The sequence below is a fragment of the Gopherus flavomarginatus genome, chromosome 6 (assembly GCF_025201925.1).
Source record: "Gopherus flavomarginatus isolate rGopFla2 chromosome 6, rGopFla2.mat.asm, whole genome shotgun sequence".
NCBI classification, from domain to species: domain Eukaryota; kingdom Metazoa; phylum Chordata; order Testudines; family Testudinidae; genus Gopherus; species Gopherus flavomarginatus.
The window spans coordinates 98,978,018-99,005,166 of record NC_066622.1 but is presented as its reverse complement, the minus strand read 5'-3'; the positions used below and the strand labels follow the sequence as shown (position 1 = coordinate 99,005,166).

The window sequence follows — 27,149 nt, the reverse complement described above, 5'->3', positions numbered from 1 at the left end:
AAGTTTTTTAAAAATAAACTTCCCATTCTGAAGACCTGAACTTTTGCTGCTTTGCTCCATTAACTTTTTTCTGATATTTAATCACTCTAGATCATGAAAGCACAGTAGAACTGTGTCAATGTCTGCCAAACGATGAAGTATAGTAAGTGAAGATCCAAACAGAGATGTGCGATTAAAAATGTGTTAATTTGTTCTGTATTAATTGTTTGCATTAACTGCAGTTAATTGACAGCCCTAGGCTGAAGGCTAAGAGTTGCCAGTATCCAACAGAGACTATTATACAACAATCCCTAGACTGGTCTTCTCTTTAGAAAATTTACTTTTGCAGTAGGAAAAAATCATTAATAAGAATCAACAGTTCCAGGATTCTGCTCTTTTTGTTCTATAATTGCACAGGATGCAATCTTGGCTATTACTTCAGGCTGCTTCTCTCACTCCTACCCATTTTCTAAAATCACAGTATGAAAGGACTTTATAACGTGTCAGCAATGGCTTAAATGATAAAACCACAAAACTAAAAGTCAGCTAACATTTTCCTCGTGGCCAAATTAAATTTTTCCCCTCTCTGTCCTAGAGTGTTAAAAAACAACAAATCCTATTGGAGTTTAAAATAATATTTATTGGTCTAGGAATGGATTTAGAATCATCAATATTTTGCCTGCGGTTCAAAGAGCACCTATTCCATTTAATGCTTTTTTTTTTTTAAAAACAAGTTTCTTGCAGGAAATAAAACTGTGATGCACAAATAACAGTCAAGTAGCTGAGATCCAAAATTTGATCTATGTCTTTAGAGTCCTTCCTCTCTCTCAAAATTGAAGGAGAACGCCAACTGAAGTCTAAGGTTTTCTTTTAAAAAACAACCCATTATTTCTTTGTCACCAAATAAAATCTCTCTCTGTAAGAGCTACTGGTTTTGTTCAGCCTATAAAAAGTTGTGCTTTGCCACTACAGAACTAGCTAATTAAGAGCGCATAAATTAGTTACAAACCATCTTCAGAGAGTAGAGCTAAATAAGGAGCCAGAACAAGTTGCTTAGCTGCTGCGTCACGTCTTTGGTACAAAGCACAAAACACAGCTCTAGTGCTGCTCCAATGTCCAGGCCATCACTTCTGTGGTACTGAATTTCAAATGGAACAACAGCACCTCCCACCACAGCACAGTCTGCAAATTTCCATAATTAGACACAGGGAGGAGGTTGTGACACTGTGTGGAATTTGGGGGACATTTTAGGATATTATGAACACCTATATTGTAAAATTTGCAATGAGTTGTGCCAGATATGCCGGGTAAGGTATCTGCAAAACTGTTATAAATTTGTCAGGTATGATAATCTTGTTTGTATCACCTTTGTATTACGAGTTATAGATCTGTATGTCTGTGTTTCAAACTTGTGCAATGTTTCTGGGTGACACACCCAGGCAGTTTGGCATCAGCACTGCCTTGCCTGCTTCATGGCTCATCAAGGAACATCATCTGTACAATGAACCCATTGAAAAGGTCAAGGGCTACACCTTATGACTCAGCAAGACATGCAGGGACATGCCTATGGACAAAACTCTAAGGCCTTGGCTACACTCACACTTTACAGCGCTGCAACTGGGGTGTGAAAAAACACCCCCCTGGGAGCTGCAAGATACAGCGCTGTAAAGCGTCAGTGTAATCGGGGCAGCAGTGCTGGGAGCGCGGCTCCCAGCTGTCATAAACAGATAGCTAAGGGTTAATGTCTCTTTCACCTGAAGCACCTGACCAGAGGACCAATCAGGAAACCGGATTTTTTCAACTTTGGGTGGAGGGAAGTTTGTGTCTGAGTCTTTTGTCTTCTGCCTGCTTTCTCTGAGCTTTGGAGAAGTAGTTTCTACTTTCTAGTCTTCTGTTTCTAAGTGTAAGGACAAAGAGATCAGATAGTAAGTTCTATGGTTTCTTTTCTTTGGTATTTGCATGAATATAAGTGCTGGAGTGCTTTGATTTGTATTCTTTTTGAATAAGGCTGTTTATTCAATATTCTTTTAAGCAATCGACCCTGTATTTTATCACCTTAATACAGAGAGACCATTTGTATGTATTTTTCTTTCTTTTTATATAAAGCTTTCTTTTAAGACCTGTTGGAGTTTTTTCTTTACTTCAGGGAAATTGAGTCTGTACTCACCAGGGAATTGGTGGGAGGAAGAAATCAGGGGGCGATCTGTGTGTTGGATTTGCTAGCCTGATTTTGCATTCCCTCTGGGGGAATAGGAAAGTGCTTTTGGTTTCCAGGATTGGGAACGGAGAGGGGGAGTCACTCTGTTTGGATTCACAGAGCTTGTGTCTGTGTATCTCTCCAGGAGCACCTGGAGGGGGGGAAGGGAAAAAGGATTATTTCCCTTTGTTGTGAGACTCAAGGGATTTGGGTCTGGGGGTCCCCAGGGAAGGTTTTTCAGGGGGACCAGAGTGCCCCAAAACACTCTAATTTTTTGGGTGGTGGCAGCAGGTACCAGGTCCAAGCTGGTAACTAAGCTTGGAGGTTTTCATGCTAACCCCCATATTTTGGACGCTAAGGTCCAAATCTGGGACTAAGGTTATGACATGGTGTAGCAGTGGTGGGATATAGACAGAATCCAGAAGCCAGTAGGAATATTATATTTTTCTTTTCTCTGCTAAGGGCTTTTTAGCAGAGAGAAACAGTTGGTTTTAAAAGGGAACCAGAGAGAATTTTTTTTTTCTGCTCTCTCTGGCAGTTTGTGGCTTGCATGTAAGCAAGAAGCCATTACCAGACTGTTAAGGGTCTTTTGTCATGCAATAGCCCTCCCATTAGGAGGCAAGTACCAGCACTATATGCATGCAAATAAAGTGGTTTTTCAGGTTTACTTAACATTGAAGATTAGCTAAAGGCACTGTTGCTAGGCAGACTTCAGGAGGCAACAGAGAACCTGCAGTTCAGAAGATAAACACCAGAGGGCACCCCAACACAAGAAAACAGGAACCATGTCTACCAAGACAAAAATGGAGGCTGAAGAGCACTTCAAAGAAGCTGAACACAGGCGAGAGATGGAAAAACACAAACAGGAACTAGAAATAAAACAAAAAGAGATGGAGCTGAAAGAAAAAGAAGAAAGCATCAAACTGGCAGCCTTCCAAAGAGAACAGGCAGCCAAAGAGGCAGCACACAAAAGAAAACTAGAAGAAGAAGAGGTGGCCTACCGAAGGAAACAAGCAGAAGAAGAGTTGGCCCACCGCCGAGAAATGGAAAAACAACAAAAAGAAATGGAAAAACAACAAAAAGAGAATGAAGAGAAGGAAAAACAGAGAAAACATGAACTGGACTTGGCAAAAGCTGGGCTGCATGTGCCAGCCAACCCTAACAACCCGGCGCCAATTATTGCTCCACAGCACAGGAAATTTCCCACCTACAAGGCAGGTGATGACACCGAGGCCTTCTTGGAAAATTTTGAAAGAGCCTGTCTTGGGTACAACATCCCCGAAGACCAGTACATGGTAGAATTGAGGTCACAGCTCAGTGGACCTTTAGCAGAGGTGGCAGCTGAAATGCCTAAGCAGCAAATGAATGACTATAAACTTTTTCAAACCAAGGCCAGATACAGAATGGGGATAATCCCAGATCATGCCCGTCGGCGCTTCAGAACCCAAAGTGGAAACCAGAGGTGTCATTTCCCAAACACGCCTACTACATTGCAAAAAACTATGAGGCCTGGATAACAGGAAACAACGTTCAAACCTTGGAAGAACTGCACCTCCTCATACAAATGGAGCAGTTCTTGGATGGTGTTCCTGAAGACATCACACGGTACATACAAGATGGAAATCCCAAAGATATCGCTGAGGCGGGGGAAATTGGAGCCAAATGGATGGAACTGGCAGAAAGCAAGAAAGCTACTGTCAAGGGGAACGATTACCCCAGGGGGCACACAGACCATAAACCCTACAACCGAGGACAGCCAAAGACCCCACATACCACCCAAGTAAAGCCACAGACACCCTACCCTTCCACCTCACCAGTCTCCAGTAACTCACCTCGGCCCAGTGACCCATCAGATGGAAGATGCTTTAAGTGTAATGAACTGGGACATATCAAGGCCAACTGTCCCAAGAACACCATGCGAGTGCAATTCATTACACCAAAGATCCCCAGGCCCGGATGCCTCTCAAATACCCTTGGAGCGAAGAGAAAATTTGAGAGTGGGCGGAAAGAAGGTTACTGCGTGGAGAGACACGGAGGCACAAGTGTCAGCTATCCACCAATCCTTCGTTGACCCCAAATTCATCAACCCAAAGGCCAAAGTTACAATTTACCCCTTCATGTCACAAGCTGTAGACTTGCCTACAGCTCAACTGCCTGTCCAGTACAAAGGCTGGTCAGGAATGTGGACTTTTTGCAGTCTATGACAATTATCCTATCCCCATGCTACTGGGGGAAGACTTGGCCAACCAGGTGAGGCGGGCCAAGAGAGTGGGAATGGTTACACGTAGCCAAACCAGGCAAGCTTCCAGACCCATTCCTGTTCCTGAACCGTCCACAGACGCCCCCGTCTGGGTTACCAGAGACCCAGACAGAGGTAGTGGATCCAGATTCCATGCCAACCACTGAAACAGCCACAGCACCTCCAGTCCCAGGCCCGGAACTGGAACAGCAACCAGCACCAGCCATTGCAACCCCATCTTCAAACTCAACGCCAGTGGGCGCCAGCGAGCCACAACTGGCAGAAGCAACAGACAGCCATACCCAAAAGGCTCAGCCAGAGCCTGAAATACCCTCAGGTGCACCAGCGGAGAGCGGTTCACCAGCAACGGAAACAACCCCATCACCTACATCGCTTCCAGAGGGACCAAGCCCAAGTCCACAGTCTGAGGAAGAACTGGCGACCCCAGCCTCAAGGGAACAGTTCCAGACTGAGCAGGAAGCAGATGACAGCCTTCAGAAAGCGTGGGCGGCGGCATGGAGCACCCCACCGCCTCTCAGCTCTTCTAATCGATCCCGGTTTGTTATAGACCAAGGACTTTTATACAAGGAAATTCTTTCTGGTGGACACCGGGAAGAATGGCAGCTGCAAAAACAGTTGGTGGTTCCAACTAAGTACCGGGGGAAGCTCTTAAGCTTAGCCCATGATCATCCCAGTGGCCATGCTGGGGTGAACAGAACCAAGGACCGGTTGGGGAAGTCCTTCCACTGGGAGGGGATGGGCAAGGACGTTGCCAAGTATGTCCGGTCTTGTGAGGTATGCCAAAGAGTGGGAAAGCCTCAAGACCAAGTCAAGACCCCTCTCCAGCCACTCCCCATAATTGAGGTCCCATTTCAGCGAGTAGCTGTGGATATTCTGGGCCCTTTCCCAAAAAAGACGCCCAGAGGAAAGCAGTACGTACTGACTTTAGTGGACTTTGCTACCCGATGGCCAGAAGCAGTCGCTCTAGGCAACACCAGGGCTAACACTGTGTGCCTGGCCCTAACAGACATCTTTGCCAGGGTAGGTTGGCCCTCTGACATCCTTACAGATTCAGGGTCTAATTTCCTGGCAGGGACCATGGAAAAACTGTGGGAAACTCATGGGGTGAATCACTTGGTTGCCACCCCGTACCACCATCAAACCAATGGCCTGGTGGAAAGGTTCAATGGAACTTTGGGGGCCATGATACGAAAATTCATCAACGAATTCTCCAATAATTGGGACCTAGTGTTGCAGCAGTTGCTGTTTGCCTACAGGGCTGTACCACATCCCAGTTTAGGGTTTTCACCGTTTGAACTTGTGTATGGTCACGAGGTTAAGGGACCATTACAGTTGGTGAAGCAGCAATGGGAGGGGTTTACGCCTTCTCCAGGAACTAACATTCTGGACTTTGTAAGCAACCTACAAAGCACCCTTCGACACTCTTTAGCCCTTGCTAGAGAGAACCTAAAGGATGCTCAAGAAGAGCAAAAGGCCTGGTATGACAGACATGCCAGAGAACGTTCCTTCAAGGTAGGAGACCAGGTTATGGTCTTGAAGGCGCAACAGGCCCATAAGATGGAAGCATCATGGGAAGGGCCATTCACGGTCCAAGAGCGCCTGGGAGCTGTAAACTACCTCATAGCATTTCCCAATTCCTCACTAAAGCCTAAAGTGTACCATGTTAATTCTCTCAAGCCTTTATATTCCAGAGACTTACAGGTTTGTCAGTTTACAGTCCAGGGAGATGATGCTGAGTGGCCTGACGGTGTCTACTACGACGGGAAAAAAAGACGGTGGCGTGAAAGAGGTGAACCTCTCAACCACCCTGGAACGTCTGCAGCGGCGACAAATCAAGGAGCTGTGCACTAGCTTCGCCCCATTGTTCTCAGCCACCCCAGGACGGACTGAACGGGCATACCACTCCATTGATACAGGTAATGCTCACCCAATCAGAACCCCACCCTACCGGGTGTCTCCTCATGCCCAAGCTGCTATAGAACGGGAGATCCAGAACATGCTACAGATGGGTATAATCCGCTCATCTACCAGTGCATGGGCATCTCCAGTGGTTCTGGTACCCAAACCAGATGGGGAAATACGCTTTTGCGTGGACTACCGTAAGCTAAATGCGGTAACTCGTCCGGACAACTATCCAATGCCACGCACCGATGAGCTATTGGAGAAGTTGGGACGTGCCCAGTTCATCTCTACAATAGACTTAACCAAGGGGTACTGGCAAGTACCGCTAGATGAACCTGCCAAGGAGAGGTCAGCATTCGTCACCCATGCGGGGGTGTATGAATTCAATGTCCTTCCTTTCGGCCTTCGCAATGCACCCGCCACCTTCCAGAGGCTGGTAGATGGTCTACTAGCTGGACTGGGAGAATTTGCAGTTGCCTACCTCGATGATGTGGCCATTTTTTCAGACTCCTGGCCTGAACACCTACTACACCTGGAAAAGGTCTTTGAGCGCATCAGGCAGGCTGGACTAACTGTTAAGGCCAAAAAGTGTCAAATAGGCCAAAACAGAGTGACTTACCTGGGGCACCAGGTGGGTCGAGGAACCATAAACCCCCTACAGGCCAAGGTGGATGCTATCCAAAAGTGGCCTGTCCCACGGTCCAAAAAGCAGGTCCAATCCTTCTTAGGCTTGGCCGGATACTACAGGCGATTTGTACCACACTACAGCCAAATCGCTGCCCCACTGACCGACCAGACCAAAAAGACCCAGCCAAATGCAGTTAAGTGGACTGATGAGTGTCAAAAGGCCTTTACCCAGCTTAAGGCGATGCTCATGTCTGACCCTGTGCTCAGGGCCCCGGACTTTGACAAGCCATTCCTAGTAACCACAGATGCATCTGAGCGTGGTATAGGAGCAGTGCTCATGCAGGAAGCAACAGATCACAACTTCCATCCTGTCGTGTTTCTCAGCAAGAAACTGTCTGAGAGGGAAAGTCACTGGTCAGTCAGTGAAAAGGAATGCTATGCCATTGTGTACGCCCCGGAAAAGCTACGCCCATATGTTTGGGACGGCGGTTCCAACTACAAACTGACCATGCTGCACTAAAGTGGCTTCATACTGCCAAGGGGAACAACAAGAAACTTCTTCGTTGGAGTTTAGCTCTCCAAGATTTTGATTTTGAAATTCAGCACATCACAGGAGCTTCTAACAAAGTAGCTGATGCACTCTCCCGTGAGAGTTTCCCAGAATTCAGTAGTTAAAAAGTGTTCTTAAAATGTAGAAGTCTGTTAGTTATATACTTAGGGGTATATGTAAAGGTGCATGTGTTGTATTAATCTGTTTATTTTCAAGTTCTAGAAGGAAATCGCCGCCAGTGAGCTTCCCCACTGTCTGCAATTTGGGGGGCGTGTCATAAACAGATAGCTAAGGGTTAATGTCTCTTTCACCTGAAGCACCTGACCAGAGGACCAATCAGGAAACCGGATTTTTTCAACTTTGGGTGGAGGGAAGTTTGTGTCTGAGTCTTTTGTCTTCTGCCTGCTTTCTCTGAGCTTTGGAGAAGTAGTTTCTACTTTCTAGTCTTCTGTTTCTAAGTGTAAGGACAAAGAGATCAGATAGTAAGTTCTATGGTTTCTTTTCTTTGGTATTTGCATGAATATAAGTGCTGGAGTGCTTTGATTTGTATTCTTTTTGAATAAGGCTGTTTATTCAATATTCTTTTAAGCAATCGACCCTGTATTTTATCACCTTAATACAGAGAGACCATTTGTATGTATTTTTCTTTCTTTTTATATAAAGCTTTCTTTTAAGACCTGTTGGAGTTTTTTCTTTACTTCAGGGAAATTGAGTCTGTACTCACCAGGGAATTGGTGGGAGGAAGAAATCAGGGGGCGATCTGTGTGTTGGATTTGCTAGCCTGATTTTGCATTCCCTCTGGGGGAATAGGAAAGTGCTTTTGGTTTCCAGGATTGGGAACGGAGAGGGGGAGTCACTCTGTTTGGATTCACAGAGCTTGTGTCTGTGTATCTCTCCAGGAGCACCTGGAGGGGGGGAAGGGAAAAAGGATTATTTCCCTTTGTTGTGAGACTCAAGGGATTTGGGTCTGGGGGTCCCCAGGGAAGGTTTTTCAGGGGGACCAGAGTGCCCCAAAACACTCTAATTTTTTGGGTGGTGGCAGCAGGTACCAGGTCCAAGCTGGTAACTAAGCTTGGAGGTTTTCATGCTAACCCCCATATTTTGGACGCTAAGGTCCAAATCTGGGACTAAGGTTATGACACCAGCGCTGCACGCTACACCCGTAAGGGATGTGGTTTACATGCAGCGCTGGGAGAGCTCTCTCCCAGCGCTGCTGCTCTGACTACACTCACACTTCAAAGCGCTGCCGCGGCAGCGCTCCCGCAGCGCTGCCGGGGCAGCGCTTTGAAATTCCAGATGTAGCCATACCCTAAGGATTCCAGGCCATGGGCTGGGCGGCTTGTGTTTGGAACAAAGGAAGCACATGCTGCATGGCAAAAGGCATATAAAAGGCAGGTGCATCTTCTCTATTGTGTTTTTCAGCCCTGCTTCTTGTCTTCATTCATTCCTTACCTCTGGAGTAACCTTTCTACAAACGAAGCTCTGAACAAAGGACTGAATGACCCATCCAAGCTGTGGATGTGTTCCGGAGGGATTTTCAAGCCAGCAAGCTCACCAATACTGCTAAGAACCTGATGGACTTTGAAGTCTTTGTATGTATGTGACTGTTTTACCATTTAACATCGCTCTTCTTGTTCTTTCTTTTTTCTTTATGATAAACAGTTAGTTTTAGACACTAAAGGATTGGCTGGCGGTGTGGTATTTTGGGGAAGATCCAATCCTATACAGATCTGGTAACGTGGCTGACCCTTTGGAGTCAGAAGAATACTTTGTATATGTGAGCAGTGTTTTTTAAATAACTGGAGCTATATGCTGACTGGGAGCCAGGCAACTGCAATGCAATAAAGGGGGCTGTGTGATTTCTTTTTTTGCTTCTTGATAACCAGTTTAGGGGATCAGAAGCACAGTCTGTGACTGGTTGGGGCATTTAACTTCAATGTTACCCACCAATCTTGGGAATATCTGCTCACCCTTTTGCAGCCTGCCCTGACCGTGGTAGTGAGGGCTACCCCAGGCACCCTGGGTCACAGAGGTTCTCATAACATCACACAAGACAAATGGAAAAGACCAATTGTAACCAGTTACTGAACCCATATTACATCCTTTCACTACAAGGTTCTCCTTCACTTCCCCCACCTTCAGACTCCTTTCCTTTGGAACTCTACGTTGTTACCATCCTTTCAGCCAAGGAAGAGCAGACCTCTTTTGAAGCAAATCATCTCAGTCCAAGTCAACTGACTGAAGGAACTGCTGTTGAATGACATGAGTTGCCATCCCAAGGCAGGGCCAGATTAACTTTTTGTGGGCCCAGTGTCAACCATATTTGTGGGCCCCCATTGGGGAAATAGGGCATGTGATGGGGGGTGGTCCAGAGACCAAGGGGCTGGTTGGGGGCAATGAGGCACAGTGCAGCGGGAGTGGCCCCACCCAGCCCAGCCAGCAGCACCAAGCTTCTGTCTCCTGCAGGAGAGAGCAGGGGGTGGAGAAGAGTGGGCCTGACCGGGGCCCCCCTAGAGTGTGGGCCCAGCACCATGGTAAATCCGCTACTGTCTCAAGGACAAGAACCTGTTGCTCATACAATATTGCACAGCTGCTGCCACCACCCAGGTTAGGCAGAGATGAGAAATCAAACCCAATGTGCTATCAGCAGGGCTGTCCAAAAGAAAGAAATTCAGCCAATAGAAATTACTTTTAATGGGACATTAGAGTCTGAAGTAGTAAAGAATTCCACAGTTAGGGCTCCTGGATCCTGCACCAAACAAAGGAGCAGCCTCTCTCATTGGGACCCGTTGAGGGTAGTGCACTAGAGGTGCTTCAGTTAGAAATGGTATTTTCCTTTGTAGTTGGGTGAATTCGTGCATTCTTTGTCACCTCTGAAATGGTCAAAGTGTTCTTTAGCTCTGATCCACAGAGTAGACAAACAGTTCAGCCTCAAGAAGCAAAGATAAAGGGAAAGTCACTGTAAAGCAGGCATGTACAGAAAACAAACAATGCCTTTATCCTATTAGGATTAAAGTTCACAATTTCACTCAAACAGAGCTGCCTCCTGGGTAATACCATGCCTGGCCCTTTTGTAAAGCCATTCCCCATGATGCCTCTGTGCAGATATGTTGTTTGTTCATCTGCAGAGAAAATACATAATTTATCAGTTTAGTTAAAAATTAAAGTGCTCCTTGGGATTGGGAAATTCTTTCCTTGTTCTACTTTCCAGTGTATATCAGGCAGCTGAGGCAGTGTTCAAGCCTTACCAGCTATTGAATGCACAGTAGACAAAAGAAGAGGATAGGCCAGTGGTGACTTTTGTTGCCCCAATGGCCCAGCAGGTCAGTAGCAATCGTTTATTTTAATTTCTGGTAAATTTGTAAATGTGCACCTGTTCACAAAAGCTGCCAAGCCTCTAGATTGAGGGTGGATCCACAATTTTCTTGAAGGGCTCCCATGTCCTGTCCCCATTAGACTAGACATCTTTCAGTTCTGAGACTTACTTTATTTGAAAGGTTAAAAAAAGAGGAGAAAGTAGTAAAACCCAAGATGCTTTTCACATTTTATTACCTAAGTTTTGATGGCACTGATGGTTCTCTCATGTGGTAATGGTAAAGAATCATCGAAAGTCACTTTCTGTTCATACTGAACATGAAACTATTTGAGGAAGGATAATGATATCATCCCTAAATCTAATCTGCTTTGGTCACTGTAGAGCTCCTTTCTAGAGCCCTCAGCTAGCTGCCTTCTGCCTGGGCTCCTGCTAGAATTTTAAACAAACCAAGCAAACATCTTCATATCTTGTCCCTCTTTTTTCTGTATAAACAATATTTAAAAACAAAATTGAAGATCAGTTTGAGTCAGTTGCTTCACAGCTCATCCAAATCTGATCAACCTCTGGCCTTGAGGACGGTTTTGTCCAGTTTATTCTCTTGGATTATGAAGGACTTTGCTCAACCTTCACACAGCCTGTGGTGTGAATACTATTGTTACTAGAGTCACACAGCAGTTCAACTAATTCAGAGACTTGAAGGATAGAAGGGATCATTATGATCATCTGGTCTGATGTTCTGAATAACTCAGACTATAGAATTCCACCCAGTGATTTCAGCATCAAGCCCTTGACAGACCCAAATTGGGTGTGCTACCGGCTGAATATTCCACCTGTTTCTTCCACACTGAGTACTTGTTCTGTCTTATCCATGTGGGATCTTGGGGCACAGCTGTGTCCAGTGACAACAGCTGTTGGCCAATATTTTTACCCATTCAGTTTTATCGGGACTAGGTCTCCCGGTTTAAGCTTTGGGCTGCATTCCAACAGCTACCAAAGCATGAGATCTCACAGATTTGGTATCTCTCAGCTTCACATCTTTAAGAAGAGCCATTAAGGCTAAAGATATACCATATAGATTGGCAGCATTGATCTAATCTGTCAACCCATAAGCAGCTGAGCAGGGTTTACGCTGGCAATCATTGTGCCAGTCTGGTGGGAGTTATGCTGGTAATTGTTGTGCCAATCTGGTGGGAGTTGGCTTACAGCACAGAAGTCTAATATGGAATCTTTTTGGAGTACAATTCTCTCAACAATCTGTTTTGTTCCTTCTGCCAGTTCATTCCCTTGCTGGAAGAATTAGTATGCTTAAAAACATACGGTCGCCCAAAAGCTTGGAATTTAGAGCGAGCAAACTGTGGTCCATGGCCAGTGACTTTCTTCCAAGTGCCAAAATAATAAAAGGTGCATTTTAACTATTCTGTGATTTGTTGGCTTGTGTGTCTAGTGAAAAGTAGAATTTTTATAAACCTAGAGAAATAGCTAAAGGCTATCAGGTACCTGTGGCCAGGGCTGGCTTTAGGGCGATTCCCACAATTCTCGGGAATCGGCCCTGCACCCTCCACCGAAGTGCCGCCGGAAACAGCGGCAACCGATTGAGCTGCTGCTGAATTGCCGCTGCTATCTTCGGCGGCAGCTCAATCGCTAACACTATCTTCAGCAGCATTTCGGTGGCAGCTCTTTCAAATCAGGACCCACATGTCCTAAAGCCAGCCCTGCCCATGGCCACTTTTCTTCTTGGTGGAAGAGATTCTTCGAGTTGAGTTTTTCTGGTGCAAGATTTGCATAATTCCACTTTGAGTTTTAGCTCCACCTCTAAGTGGGTGTCACACACTGGGGCTTGTTCCTGGTGTTTTCTGAGGCATTGATGTCCCTCCTGGATCTCTTCTTTCATGTGATCCTGCAACGATTGTGGGCTTCCATACAATCAACACAGATCATCAGATCTTCAGAGAGTTTCCTCACTATGCATGGAAGACAAGGGCTGGATCTGGGACCTCTGCTAATTAACATCCGATACCATTTGCAGTTGTGTATCATCACTAACAACTATTTTAATCAATTCTGATTTCTGAAGTGAGGTTGGCAGGCCACTCAATATGGCACCCATGTGTGCTTCTGTGTCTTTCAGAGCCTTTGAAGAATCTGGATAATCAATAGGGCTCCTAGATAAGGTATCAGTCACCATTAGGGAACTCCCTGGTGCATATTCTGTAATAGGTTTAAATCTCAAACACATGAGTAGTCTGTTTTTTGTTTACTAATTAGATGAATGGCTTGTGGTATGTAATGAATTTTAAACGATCAGGCCCTGCAAATATCATGCGAACCTGTCATATTCCTCTATGCTCTTTTTATGGATGTATCATGTCATGGAATCTGAAAGTAATCTGAAATAACATGCTACCATATTCCAATCATCTCTGTAACTGAAGAAGTAAAATGTTGATTTATCTGACATCAATGTGCAATCATGAAAAGATCCTGAATTAATATATAGCATTATATTCAAACACGCACACACCACTTCTTAAGTCAGGAACTTGGAATCAACATTACGATTTTAAAAAAGAAAGCACAGGCAATATTGATTTCAAAGCCAGAGCAAAAAAGAATGTCCCGTCCACAGGATGTAGCAGCTGGTTAAAGGCATCATTTTTATAATCAAGGAAGGCCAGATGGGAAGAAAAAAACTGCTTTCTAGGAGGTGAGCATACATGAGACATAGCACAAAGGTATATTTATTTTGGCACTTGACATTTCACATGCTGATTAAATGAAAATTACTTTTTGTCAGTATAGCTTTAGGAATCCATATCACTGCTTCTACTAATTGGCAAATGTTACTAAACCAACCACCTATTTTATTTCAAAGTAAAGTTTCATCGTGAATAAGGTGGGTCTAGAATAACAAAACCTTGTACCCAACTTGCCACGAATACCAATATTTGAAAGCAGCCAACCTTTTAGAGCTGAAGTGAGCAGTAAGGACATAAATATATCCCCAATGAAAGGAGTGTTTCCCCATTTATAAGTTATGAGCTGGGTGAAATCTTGTTAGGGGCTGAGTTAAAACCTTGTTCAAACTGATGTGTGAACTCACCCTGCACAAACTGTGTGTTGTAAGAAACACTTAAGGGGTCAGCGCCGGCTCCAGGATTTTTGCTGCCCCAAGCAGAAAAAAAAAAAAGGGGGGGATGCCATCTCTTGAAAAGTGCCACCCCTTAAAAAGGGCCGCCCCAAGCACATGCTTGGAACGCTGGTGCCCAGAGCCGGCCCTATAAGGGGCCACACTAAAAACAAGTCCTAAGAGTGTCTGCCCAGAAACTAGCACCCTGTGGATGATGAAGTGTCTGACTGGGTATCTCTGTGTGTATGTGCGTGTGTTTGTGTAAGTAAAAAAGACAAGCTGGAAACAGAGCCGGCAGACTGAGAGGCCAAGCAGCAGCCTGTAAGCACAGCTGACCTTGGAAAAAGCTAGAAAGTGAGTCTAGTGGGTCTAGTGTTTTGCATCTAGTGTTGGCTAAAGAGGCATGGGGTTGTTAGATAAGAAACTGCTCCTTTTGCTGTTGGTTCCCCCTGCATTCAGACAAGCAGGACTTTGTACATTCCTTGTAAATAAACTAGATTGCATCAAAGAAAATACCAGACTCCACTTACAGCTGGGATATCCCTGGGGCCCTAAACTTTGACTAGCTGCTTGGGTCAGAAAGGGGAAACAACAATATCCACATGTATGTATTAGGCACATCCAGCATATGTCTATATTCTGTGGAAAACACTATTCAAGAGGATGAAACAAACAGATTAATGTATTGCCATTTTGTTTTGAGCCAAACACAAGAGATCATTTCTCACCAGCAAGTTAAATGTTCTGGTTCTTCCATCTACCAGATTCTCTCTTGATCCTCAGCAACAGGAAACTAGGTTGAAATCTATTCAAGCAAAATATACCTACCATGTTAACAAGGGACAAGCAGTGAGCAGCTCACGACAGGACACACTCAGAGAGATCACTAAAACCAGAACTAACATATACTGGAGTGACATGCAGAAACCATAAGTTTCCAAACATGTTTGAACATTCCTTCACCCCTGCTCTTGTTAATGTCAGTGCACTGCCAGTCCTAGTATTACACAAGTTATCTACACTTGAGTTACTCCTCTCAAGCTAGCCTAGCTCACTGCGATATAACACTTGAGCTGTTGTAGCCACTCTGGAGCTGCACTCATTAGTGTGTGTCACTAAGACTGCTGGGAACACACACAATCCACAGTTCTTAGTGATGTAGCAAAATAAGCCATTCTCTGAATTATTTTCCAGTAAATTGTGAAAGAACTTTCCTGGGCACAGGGAAGGAATTGTGGGAAGACATTGGAGGACTGTTGGCACTCGAGTGGAGCTAACCTATGTTAGCAACTGACGAATTGTGCTTATTTGAGTTTTGGCCTATACTTTCCCTCTCTGGCCAGCCAACTTGACTTAAAAGTACCACCACACTTCAGTAAAGAGTGTGTGTCTGTGGATGGGACTTGAATTAAGGGCAACATTCAAATTATAATTCGAGTTAACTTTGCAATGAAGACAAGCCCTAGGAGGCTGAACAGAAATTATTGATCTTGGACAAAATAAACTAGTCTGTCAAAATAAAAGGGGGGGGGGGAAGGTTGATCATTATGCCTTGTCAATCAAATGCTGAATGAAGAACTAGAGAAGAAAATGAGTTGTCTGTAGATAGGATACTTTTTCCAAGAGGACCTCTTTACTGTAAGACAAGTTTTAGTGTCTTGTTTTGATGCTCATAGTGGTGCCCAGTTAATATGCTCCATTATAATAGCTGGCTCAGATCCTACAGGTAAGCTACCAAGATCAAACTAGTTGAAAAGAAAAGTCCATCCACAGAGTATTTTCATTCAATCCCGGATCAGCAAGGCTGTGTAAACAACTGTTTTCCCATTATTCACGGGACAGAGCCTCCTTCCAGCACTCTTCTGCTCCATACCATGCTTCACCCTGAATAACAGGGCTTTGAGTGATACAGGAATGGAGTAGGCTATTACATGGATCTCTGCTGAAGCGAAGTGTTATTCTTTTAATAGGTCTCTTCCTTGTCAGACTTGTTGTAGAAGGCTCTGCTGTGTGACTATTTCTAGTTTTGTTTGGTGTATAGAAAATACACTCAGGAGACTGAGTCTCTTATCTGATCTATTTCTGCATTGCACTTTCCCTTCTGTTGCCCTGGAAGTTTAATATTTTCACAGATTTATTCCTTTATCAAATAGCGATTTACTAGGGCCTCACTGCATTTCTGTGTATTTTAGACAGCTGCAAAGAAATAACAATAAGCAGATCCACTCTCTATCAATGAAATACCGATTCTGAACCCTCTCCCCAATCATCTCCATCCTACTCCTCACATCTACAAAACCTCACACACGCAGGAGTGATGCAGCTTGCAAAAGCCGGTGGAGCCATTCTAGATCAGCATGCCCTGCAGCCAGATCCCCTAGCTTTCCCTTTAAAACCATTCTCAAATGAAGTCACACCAAGTCCACGCAACCAAAGTCTGTGTTTCAGGCTTGTGGAGCAGCATGTGTTCCCTTTGGAGACACCAGGAGGTCAAATTTTATCAGTGGCCTGGCAATCACCTGGACTTCCTCATTCAAGGGATTTGACTTCAGGTTTACACTCTGCAGCGACTCCATTGAAGAAAGTTTCTCAACAGGGACATCTAGAACGAGAAGAACATGCACAAAATAAACAACCACCTGGATTACGAGAGAGACACACATAAGATGGTCAGGTCCTTTCGAATTTATGATCATTGTCACTCGCATTCCTAGGTGCAATCAGTCTGTGAAATGAAATGAATTCAACGCAAGATGGTGAATGATGGCGGCAGCTGCTCTCTGTGAGTAGTTGAAGCCCAAGAGCTCAGGGTTTCGAAGCTCTGGTAATGCTCCAATTTCTGTGTCAATTATTTATTCATAAGAAGAGGGTTTAACTGCAGGAAAGGTATATAAATTACACCCTCAGAGAATGGAACCAGGAAGCTGGGAGTACAATGAGTGGCCTTGCTTTAGATGGGTACCAGTGTTACCGACTGATTTTGGAGATAAAGCTATCACTGAAGGCACGAATGTGACTTTATTATAAGATCTTGTTTTCACACACTCATGAGGTTCTGAAAAATATTTCCTTTAGGCTGAATTGTCCATGCCTGGTCTCAGCCCAGAGGTGAATTATTTCTGGAAAGTTTGAGGAAAAGCCATTTGAATTATGGGATACTGCAAACATCTAACACAATTTAGCAGCTCTGCTGCTCACCAAGAACTCGGACATTGTTGGGGAAAACCATTTAGGACAATCTATCTGAGAGGATTGTGTCTCATTGAAATGCACAGATCAAACCCCTCTTCTCTTCCCCTTAGAGGAAAAACTCATTAACATTCAGAATAGGAGAAAACTTGTCTGGGTGAGGAATCGTGAATCTTTCCATTCTGAAAACTCTCTACAATTTGGGTGCATTCTGCATATTGTAAGCTTTAATTAAACAATAAAGAAATTATGTTTCTGTCATTTCTTTCGCAAAGATACAGTTACCACAATGTAAACAGATGTGCAGCTGCCGTAATTACCCAGCCTTACAGAAAATACTTGAGAATACTTCATTGATGTTCACAGAATTATTGATTTTATTATTTGCATTACCCTAATGCCCAGGGGTCCCATTCAAGATCAGGGACCCATTGCACTATCAATGGTAAAACACATTGTAAAGAAGAATCCCCACCATGAAGAGCACTGCCTTGTTTTCTGGTATGGTTTTTAGACAACTTTTCAGACATTCTTGTCCAAAAGGCTTCTTGAGATATTCCCCTGCCTGTATGGAGAAAAAGACCTGAATTTTTGCATCACACTGAGTAGATTTTTTTATCTTGGCTGCCAGAGAGCTCCTGCTATCTACTGTTCCCCCCAACAGGTCTTTTGAAAAAATATGGTGATAACCTCCTCACCTGTAAGAAAGGGTTCCAGTTCAAGATTCTGAATATAGGTGTGAGAAAGAGTATGAATACACCTCTCTAGTCTTCAAAACTCATGGCAAAAATCAATGGAACGGAACAAAATATTTCCTTCCTGTTCCAAGCCTTAGACAACTTATATCACACTTCCCAGCCATGTGAAGACTGGGGGAAATGTAAAATAATGGTCATGTCACTCAAATTCACGTCTTGTATTTAATATTAATAGGGGCTTGTATATTTTGTTTTACCAAGACTTCCCAGTCTTCTTCAGTCACATGACAATGTAACTCCTGTTCAGATTTGATCCTAAGAGACTCCAGATGAGAATTCAGGCCTGAAGTGAGATTAGAGCAGTGGCAGAAGTCCTGTACCCTGCGCCCTCATAGTTATGCAAGAAGCTCTGAACTGCAACTGCAAATGTGAATACCTCAACATTTTTCTTCTCAAAGCTCACAGGTTCCTCTTCTTATCTCTCTTTGGATTATTTATGTCTATTTTCTTTGTGCCTTATAAAAATCATTAATGATAAAGCAGTCCTTTCTCCAGCATCGGTGTAATTGTATTGGAGATGGAAGGTGGAAATATAGGCACCAACTACAACCCAGCAGTCGTACTGGCGACCCCAGAGAAGACAGCCAATGGCAGCTGTGGAAGAACACACCAGAGGAGGCGGATTACTATGCTGTGTTTCCATAGGGTGGGGCCTTGAATCTGGTGTCTGCTGTATTAGTGATGGAGTTATTTATTGAGGCATGTCACAGACGCCCATTAAAATGTTACAAATTGTAATGTACAGGCAGGGCTGCCTGGGCGCTGGGGGTGGGGCAAGTGGGGCAATTTGATCCAGGCCCCAGACCCTGCAGGAGCCCACGAACCCTGGCCCAGCGGTAGTCTGGGTCTTTGGCGGCATTTCGGTGGTGGTGGGGGCCCTTCAGTAGCTCCGGGTCTTCAGTGGCATTTTGGTGGCAGGGGGCCCTTTAGTGGTGCCAAAGACGCAGAGTGACCGAAGGGTCCCCCGCCACCGAAATGCCGCTGAAGACCCGGACCACTGCCGAGTGAGTACAAGCGCCGCAGCTCCCTTGCTTTGCCTCAGGCCCCCTGAATCCTCTGGGCGGCCCTGTGTACAGGAACCAGGGTACACAGCTGTGCATGTCTGCACTGCGTGTACTGGTGAGAGGAGGAAGCAGCTGCAGTGTAGGTTTTAAAGATTTGTTAAATAGTTACTGGAGCCTACACTCTCACTTCAGTTCCCCAAGCCTCGAGCTCCCTACCAGGAAACCACTTGAACTAAAATTTATGGGACCATCCTGGTTTTCTTGGGCCAGGCTTGTGTCCTGCAAGATTTGTCTCATAGTTATTCTGGGCATCATACCACACTGAGGTAGTGCTTACCTGTTGTGATGATGCATCAAGTTGACATATTATACACTGATGTATAATGATGTATCTTTGAGAATTCATGGAGAATGGGTGAGGTCCCAGAGGGCTGGAGAAGTGCAAACATAGTACACCAGTTTTTATAAAGGGAAACAAAGAGGACCCAAGAAATTATAGACCAGCCAGCCGAACTTCAATATCTGGAAAAATACTGGAACAAATGATTAAACAATCAGTTTGTAATAGGTTTATAAGCAATTGCCTGCATGGATTTGTCAAGAACAAATCATGCCAAACAAACCTAATTTCCTTCTTTGACAGTGTCATGGTATAATTCCCCACTCTGAACTTTAGCGTCCAAAAGATGGGGTACCAGCATGAATTCCTCTAAGCTCAATTACCAGCTTAGTACTTGTAGCGCTGCCACCAAACAGGAATTCCAGTGGCTGGTACACTCTGGTCCCCCCAAAACCTTGCCCGGGGACCCCCAAGACCCAGTCCCTCTGGATCTTAACACAAGGAAAGTAAACCCTTTCCCTCACCATTGCCTCTCCCAGACTTCCTCTCCCTGGGTTACCCTGGAAGATCACTGTGATTCAAACTCCTTGAATCTTAAAACAGAGAGGAAAATTCACCCTCCCTCCTCCTTCTCTCTCCCCCTCCCAGACTCTCCCTGAGAGAGAAAGTAATCCTAACACAGAGAGAAAATTAACCTCTCTCTCCCCCTTCTCTCCTTTCTCCCCACCAATTCCCTGGTGAATCCAGACCCCGTCCCCTGGGATCTCACACCAGAAAAAAAACAAAACAATCAGGTTCTTAAACAAGAAAAGCTTTTAATTAAAGAGAGAAAAACAGTAAAAATTATATTTGTAAATTTAAGATGGAATATGTTACAGGGTCTTTCAGCTATAGACACTGGGAATACCCTCCCAGCCTAAGTATACAAGTACAAATTAAAATCCTTTCAGCAAAATACAAATTTGAACTCCTTCCAGCCAAATACACATTTGCAAATAAAGAAAACAAACATAAGTCTAACTCGCCGTATCTACCTAATACTCTTCTGAACTTATAAGAGCCTGTATCAAAGAGATTGGAGAGAAACCTGGTTGCACGTCTGGTCACTCTCAGAACCCAGAGAGAACAACCACCAAACACTAACAGCACACACAAAAACTTCCCTCCCTCAAGATTTGAAAGTATCCTGTCCCGTGATTAGTCCTCTGGTCAGGTGACAGCCAGGCTAACTGAACTTGTTAACCCTTTACAGTCAAAAGAGACATGAAGTACTCCTGTTCTATTAACCCTTAACTATCTGTTTATGACAGACAGAATTACTGGCCTAATGGAGAGAGGAAAGCAATAAATATGCTATGTCTTGACACATTCCCACATGACATTCTCATAAGCAAACAAGGGAAATAGGGTTTACATGAAATTACTATAAGGTGGGTTGTAAACAAGACACGAGAAGTCATTCTTCCGCTTTACTCTGCACTGGTCAGGCCTCAGCTGGAGTATTGTGTCCAGTTTTGGGCACCGCATTTCAAGAAAGATGTGGAGAAATTGGAGAGGGTCCAGAGAAGAGCAACAAGAATGATTAAAGGTCTTGAGAACATGACCTATGAAGGAAGGCTGAAGGAATTGGGTTTGTTTAGTTTGGAAAAGAGAAGACTGAGAGGCAACATGATAGCAGTTTTCAGGTATCTAAAAGGGTGTCATCAGGAGGAGGGAGAAAACTTGTTCACCTTAGCCTCCAATGATAGAACAAGAAGCAATGGGCTTAAACTGCAGCAAGGGAGATTTAGGTTGGACATTAGGAAAAAGTTCCTAACTGTCAGGGTAGTTAAACACTGGAATAGATTGCCTAGGGAAGTTGTGGAATCTCCATCTCTGGAGATATTTAAGAGTAGGTTAGATAAATGTCTATTAGGGATGGTCTAGACAGTATTTGGTCTTGCCATGAGGGCAGGGGACTGGACTCGATGACCTCTCGAGGTCCCTTCCAGTCCTGGAGTCTATGAGTCTATGAGCCTATGGGTGCACAACTTCAAAGAGTAGTTATCAATGGTTCACCGTTGAACTGGTAAAGCGTATCTAGTGGGGTCTCACAGGGTCAGTCCTGGGTTTAGTAGTATGTTTATAAAATTTGCAGATGACATATAGCTGAGGGGCGGGGCAGAGGTTGCAAGCACTTTGGAGGACAGGATTAGAATTAAAAATGACCTTGACAAATTGGAAATTGATCTGAAATCAATAAGTTTCAATAAAGTCGAGTGCAAAGTACTGCTTTCAGGATGGAAAAAATCAAATGCACAACTACAAACTATAAAATGGGGAATAACTAGCTACTGCTGAAAAGGATCTGGGGGTTAGAGTGGATCACAAATTGAATATGGATTAACAATGTGATGAATTGGGAAAGGCTAATATCAATCTGGGATGATCAGGAATGTTGTATAAAAGACACGGGAGGTAACTATCCCACTCTAATCATCACTGGTGAGGCCCCAGCGTGGGTGGTGTGTTCAGTTCTGGGTGTCACACTTTAGAAAATGTGGACAAAGTGGAGATAGTCCAGAGGAGAACAACAAAAATGGTAACAAGTTTGGAAAAACTGACCCATGAGGAACGATTAAAAAATCTGGGCATTTTTAGTCTTGAGAAAAGAAGTCTGAGGGGGGGACCTGATAATCTCCAACTATGTTAAAGGCTGTTATAAAGAGGAGGGTGATTAATTGTTCTCCATGTCCATGAAGGTAGGACAAACAGTAATGGCTTAATCTGCAGCAAGGGAGATTTAGGTTAGATAGCAGAAAAAAATTCAAACTATAAGGATAGTTAACTCTGGAATAGGCTTCCAAGGGAGGTTGTGGAATCTCCATCATTAGATATTTTTAAGAACAGGTTACACATACACTTGCCAGGCATGGTCCAAGTGTTCTTAGTTCTGCCTCAACGCAGGGGGGCTGGACTTGATGACCTTGACATTCCTTCCAGCCATACATTTCTATGATTCTGTGATCTGTACTGATGCAAACACTACAGCACCGTGATTTTTTATAGTGGTAACCCTCTGAATCATAGCATGTCTCCTCCTAGCCTATTTTGTGGATTCTCAGGGGATGGAAGAGAAAAGAAACTGGAATAAAGACTGTTTAAGAAAATAGAATCTCTCTCCCTGGAGTCAACAGGATCTGGAAAGGCTGAAAAAGCAAAGAACTTAAGACTCACAGGAGGGGGGAGCAATTCATGTTACGAAGAGTAGGTTAGATAAATGTCTATCAGGGATGGTCTAGACAGTATTTGGTCCTGCCATGAGGGCAGGGGACTGGACTCGATGACCTCTTGAGGTCCCTTCCAGTCCTAGAGTCTATGAGTCTATCAGTGAGCACTGATGGGCTCTGAAGGCAATCCCTGGGGATAGTCTTCTTGAGCAGGGGAACACATGGAGTCTTGCAGGTGCTGGTGGCTAAAATACAGATGACAGGGTTATTAATGCCTCCCAACATCAGAAAATTTGGTTAAGAGAAGAAGGTGGATTTTTTTTTGTTTTTTTCCTCTGTTTTACATTTTACAACCTAATTTAATATTTTGATTTTTTTCCTGTTTAGAATTGAAAACAAAATGTGGAACAGAATTTTAAAAAAATCCTCCTATCGCTCAATATATTAACGCCTGCCAACTTCTTACCGTTAGTGCCATCCCAGGTCAGCTGAAATAATAGAGGGGCAAAGGTCCCACATAGTGCCCAGATAACACTACTGTTTAATTAACAGAGATGCCATCCATGAATGTGAATATCAGTTCATATAAAGGTGCCTGCTGAGAAGGTGAAAGTCACTTGATGGAACTGAACCCATCACAAGACACTCCAGCAGGTCACTGATCATGCTCAGGCATCGTGCTAAGGGTGCTGCCGCTAAGACTTTTCCATATTGAGCTTTTTTTTGTTGCACAGACACCAGCACCAATAGGAGTGCTTGTGTAGAATGGCTGCTGGCATTTTAGCACCACATTGTCTAGATCTGCTCTAAAAGAGTTAGACAACCCATGCTAAGAACACAGATGAAGCGTATGGTAAAAATACATTGCTAGCACTTGTGGAAGATTTTATGAAAAACCTTTAAATCCCCCAAAGCTTGGGCCCAATAATAAGTCGGCCAAGGGAATCTGCTGAAATGAGCTGTTCAGAGGTGAAAGTAAGCCGGACTGGACTGGCTTCTCCGGCAGTGATTTAAAGGGCCCAGGGCTCCAGCTGCTGCAGGCAGCCCCGGCCCTTTAAATCACTGCTGGAGCTCTGGCAGCCGGGCTCGGGAGAGGATTTAAAGCTCACGGAGCTCTGGCCCCTGTGGGGAGCCCCAGACCCTTCCAGTGGCGGCAGAGCTCTGGTGGGGATTTAAAGGGCCCAGGGCTCCCCACAGTGGCAGGAGCCCTGGGCTCTTTAAATCACCGCCGGAGCCCTGCTGCCGCTACCTCAGCCCTAGCCTGAGCCCTGCAGCCCTGGGGTAGCGGTGGCAGGGCTCCTGTGGTGATTTAACAGGCCCGGAGCTACCAGCCACCTCTGCAGCTGGTAGCTCCAGTGTGATTTAAAGGCCCTGGGGCTCCCAGCCACAGCGGGAGCCCCAGGGCTTTTAAATCTTGAAAGGCCCCTCCTCTTCTGGTTGAGGCCTCACTCAGGACTCTAACGTACCGGTAAGTCCTTTATGTTACTTTCAGCCCTGGAGCTGTTCAATATCTCCTTCTATTTAAAAGTGTCACCAGAGGTCAGCTGGCTGAAATGAAACTTCTGTTCTGATAGGGTTTTAAAAGAGTAAGGAATAAAGCCCATAGGAACCTTTAAAGATGCACTGTTCCTTTACAATGATAGCAGGAAACCAGGCAGGGGTGGCTAGGGAAGGCTCTAGGCAGAAGCCGTAATTGTTCATAAAAGTTCATTGTTATAAAAGCTCTTTCTGGGCCTCTGTACCCTTTAGTAGCAAGATGCCTATTTGTGCAATTTCAGTGGTGGTATGAATGCCTTTGCACCACTGGTAACAATTTTGTGTGTGGTCGGGGGTCCAAACAGTAGTCAGAGTGTCAAATTTCTGTGGGCACAGACATGGTTTCACTGCCTGAAAGCATGGGCGGAGCCTTATGGAGCTAATACACAGCATTAAGGTCCAGTATAACTGCTTAACATAATGCAAGTGACCAGAGTGCAAAAGAAGTCATTTCTCTGGACTCCAATTTCTAAAGGCACTGGAAAGTATATAATAAATAAGCACAGATCATATGGTATAGTCATGCTGACAAAGAACCATATGGATCATTAGGAGTCAAACAGCTGCAAACCAAAGATAAGATGGAACAGTTATTGGTGAATACAGTGAAATGAAAAAGTCCCAATTCTGTCTGTCAAATTGGCACATTCTGCATAGCTGGACATGTGTTGCACAAAGGCTCTGAATCCCATTCCTTTGAAGTCAGAGTTTCTGGCTATAGCTTCCTGCATCAATGCAAGGTGTTCCTTCCTCCAGCCATCCTAGGCCACGTCCAGACAAGGGTATTAAAATCGATTTTAGATACGCAACTTCAGCTACGTGAATAACGTAGCTGAAGTCGAATTTCTAAAATCGAGGTACTCACCCGTCTAGACGGCGCGGCATCGATGTCCACGGCTCTCCGTGTCGATTCCGGAACTCCGTTCGGGTTGATGGAGTTCTGGAATCGATGTAAGCGCGCTCGGGGATCGATACATCGCGTCCAGACTAGACGCGATATATCGATCCCCGAGCAATCGATTTTAACCCGCCGATGCTGCGGGTTAGTCTGGACGTGGGCCTAGTCTTCAGCTTAGACTTCCGCATCAGTTTAAAGCGGTTTCCAGACACTTTTACAATAATAGGCAAAGATTTCCAGCTAAAGTTGTAAAAAGGAGTTTGCCTGGTAATTGTTCTCACTCCTTCGCAAACTGTGCTGCATGTGCTCTCTCAGCTATGGCAGAATGATTGACAGATTTGCCTGAGGCCAACAAACAGGTGCAAAAGAGAATTAAACACCATATAATAACATTTTGCACTAAATTCTCACATACAATAATCTCCAAAGGCTAAAAACAGCATAATGCTAACTTACAGTGAAATGTTTGTGTGCAAAGCTGGACATATAATTTAGTTTCTTCTCCTTATTATAAAATGTGCACAACACCCATACTTGCCTAACATCTGATTTTTGGCCTGAGACTTAAGCTTTTGGGGATTTTTTGATTGCTCAGGACAACTTCCAAAATCTTAAGAGTTTCAGCAAAGCTGCAGGAGCCATGACATCAAGCAACACAACTACACAAATTTCCCGGTCTGACAGTGAAACATTAAGTAGCAATAAAAGTGCCATGGTCTTTGGGAAACCGGTTTAACTTTTTAGTAAGAGAGGGAGAACTCCAGTTGCAAAACATCATAGGCCACAACTTCATGGGTGCTCTGGGGCTTAAGCACCCACCCACAAACAAAACAAAACAAAAGGGTCAGGGGAGAGGTGCTCAGCACCAGCAGGACCAGATTAATCTTTTGTGGCCTGGGCACCCAGACTGCAGTTCCGCCCCCTGCTCTGCCCTGAGGCCCTGTCCCTGCTCAGCCTCTTCCCTCTAGGGCCTCACCCGCACTCCCGCCCGAATTACCGTCCCCACTTGGCCTCTTCCCTCTGAGGCCCTGCCCGCTGCTTGCATGGGGGAGGGGAGGAAAGGAGCACCCACTGGCAAAAACTAAAGTCAGCACCTGTGCAAAACATAAATAATTTAACTTAAGACCAGGCACAAAAAGATTAAAAGGAATATTAATTAACGTATTATAAAAATCTAAAACAGTTTTTCTATCAAAATTGGAGATGAGCAGCTAATCTAGTCACCTTTCTATTGCACATGCTGTCTGCTATTGCAGGATGATTGACAGGTCTGTTATGTCCAAAAGTGGCTGGAGGGAGTTGATATCGTAAAATTATACAAGGCAAACATGCTGTTCATTTTATCGCAGGGAAAACAGAGAGGTGTTAGAAAAAGAAAACTGACTGGAAACAAATTTTCCTGAGCCTTTGGTAAACTACCACATCTTTGTTAAAAGACAAATGTCCCATCCAAGGCAGATGAAGATGCTAGTATTTTGAAACATTATCAAAAGGGCCGTGCTCAAGGCTGGTAGATCAGAGACATAAGAAGAACAGAAAGATTTCTAGGATCCCTCTTTACCCTTTTCACAGGGGAAAAGCTTCCTTATTTCAAACTGAACAATTGATTGACAGCAAGGTCAGTACCACTGGAACAGTGATGCAACTGCAAACAAAGATCAAGAGTCTACACACGTTCTCTGTAGAGAAGCCATGCCAGCTCCACAAACAAATTTTAACAGATCATCTATAAACACATTGAACAAAGGCAGAAAGGGGCTAAGGGAAGACTTGTTAGAATACTCTTCTCCACTCCCTCCTTTGCCTGCTGGCCTGCCTGCTCTGGTATCTATTAAATACAATGAATTCTAATATGTGGATGCCCAAAATCCAAGGAAGAGTTAGTAAGTCAGAGCTTTGAGTGTGTATCTTATAAAGCTGTATCTGAAAGCTGTTCTGACTGGCTATGCCAATTCTGAGCCCTACACAGCTCTCCCTTGTGGAAAAAGTTTGATCAATTTCAGTTGACTAATCATGTTTGGAAACAAAGCAATAGAGATCAGTTGAAAAATTCTAATGAGACTACAGCCAGGGCTGCAAAAACATGTGAATGACCTGCACTTCATTCCTGATTCTTTCCTTTAAACAAGACTATCAAATACTGCAATGGCTTGGGAGCAGAGACAAAAAGCAACTAGAAATTCAGCCAAAAAATCTCTATTCACAGACCTTTTAGTATGACCATGGCAGGCTGTGGTCTTGTTAGAACTCAGTGTAG

At 44.4% G+C, this 27,149-nt stretch overlaps 1 protein-coding gene across 6 annotated transcripts in view; it reads right to left on the bottom strand.

Moving 5' to 3' along the window:
• Positions 1-13,464: 13,464 nt before the first annotated feature.
• LRRC20 (leucine rich repeat containing 20) overlaps positions 13,465-27,149 on the bottom strand; it is a 194,823-nt gene continuing 181,138 nt past the window's right edge. For all 6 annotated transcript variants that reach the window (XM_050959744.1, XM_050959743.1, XM_050959741.1 and 3 more), the window contains one exon: positions 13,465-16,560. In XM_050959744.1, the coding sequence (XP_050815701.1) occupies positions 16,403-16,560 (158 nt within the window). In that variant the 3' untranslated portion in view covers positions 13,465-16,402. The remainder of the gene's footprint in view (positions 16,561-27,149) is intronic.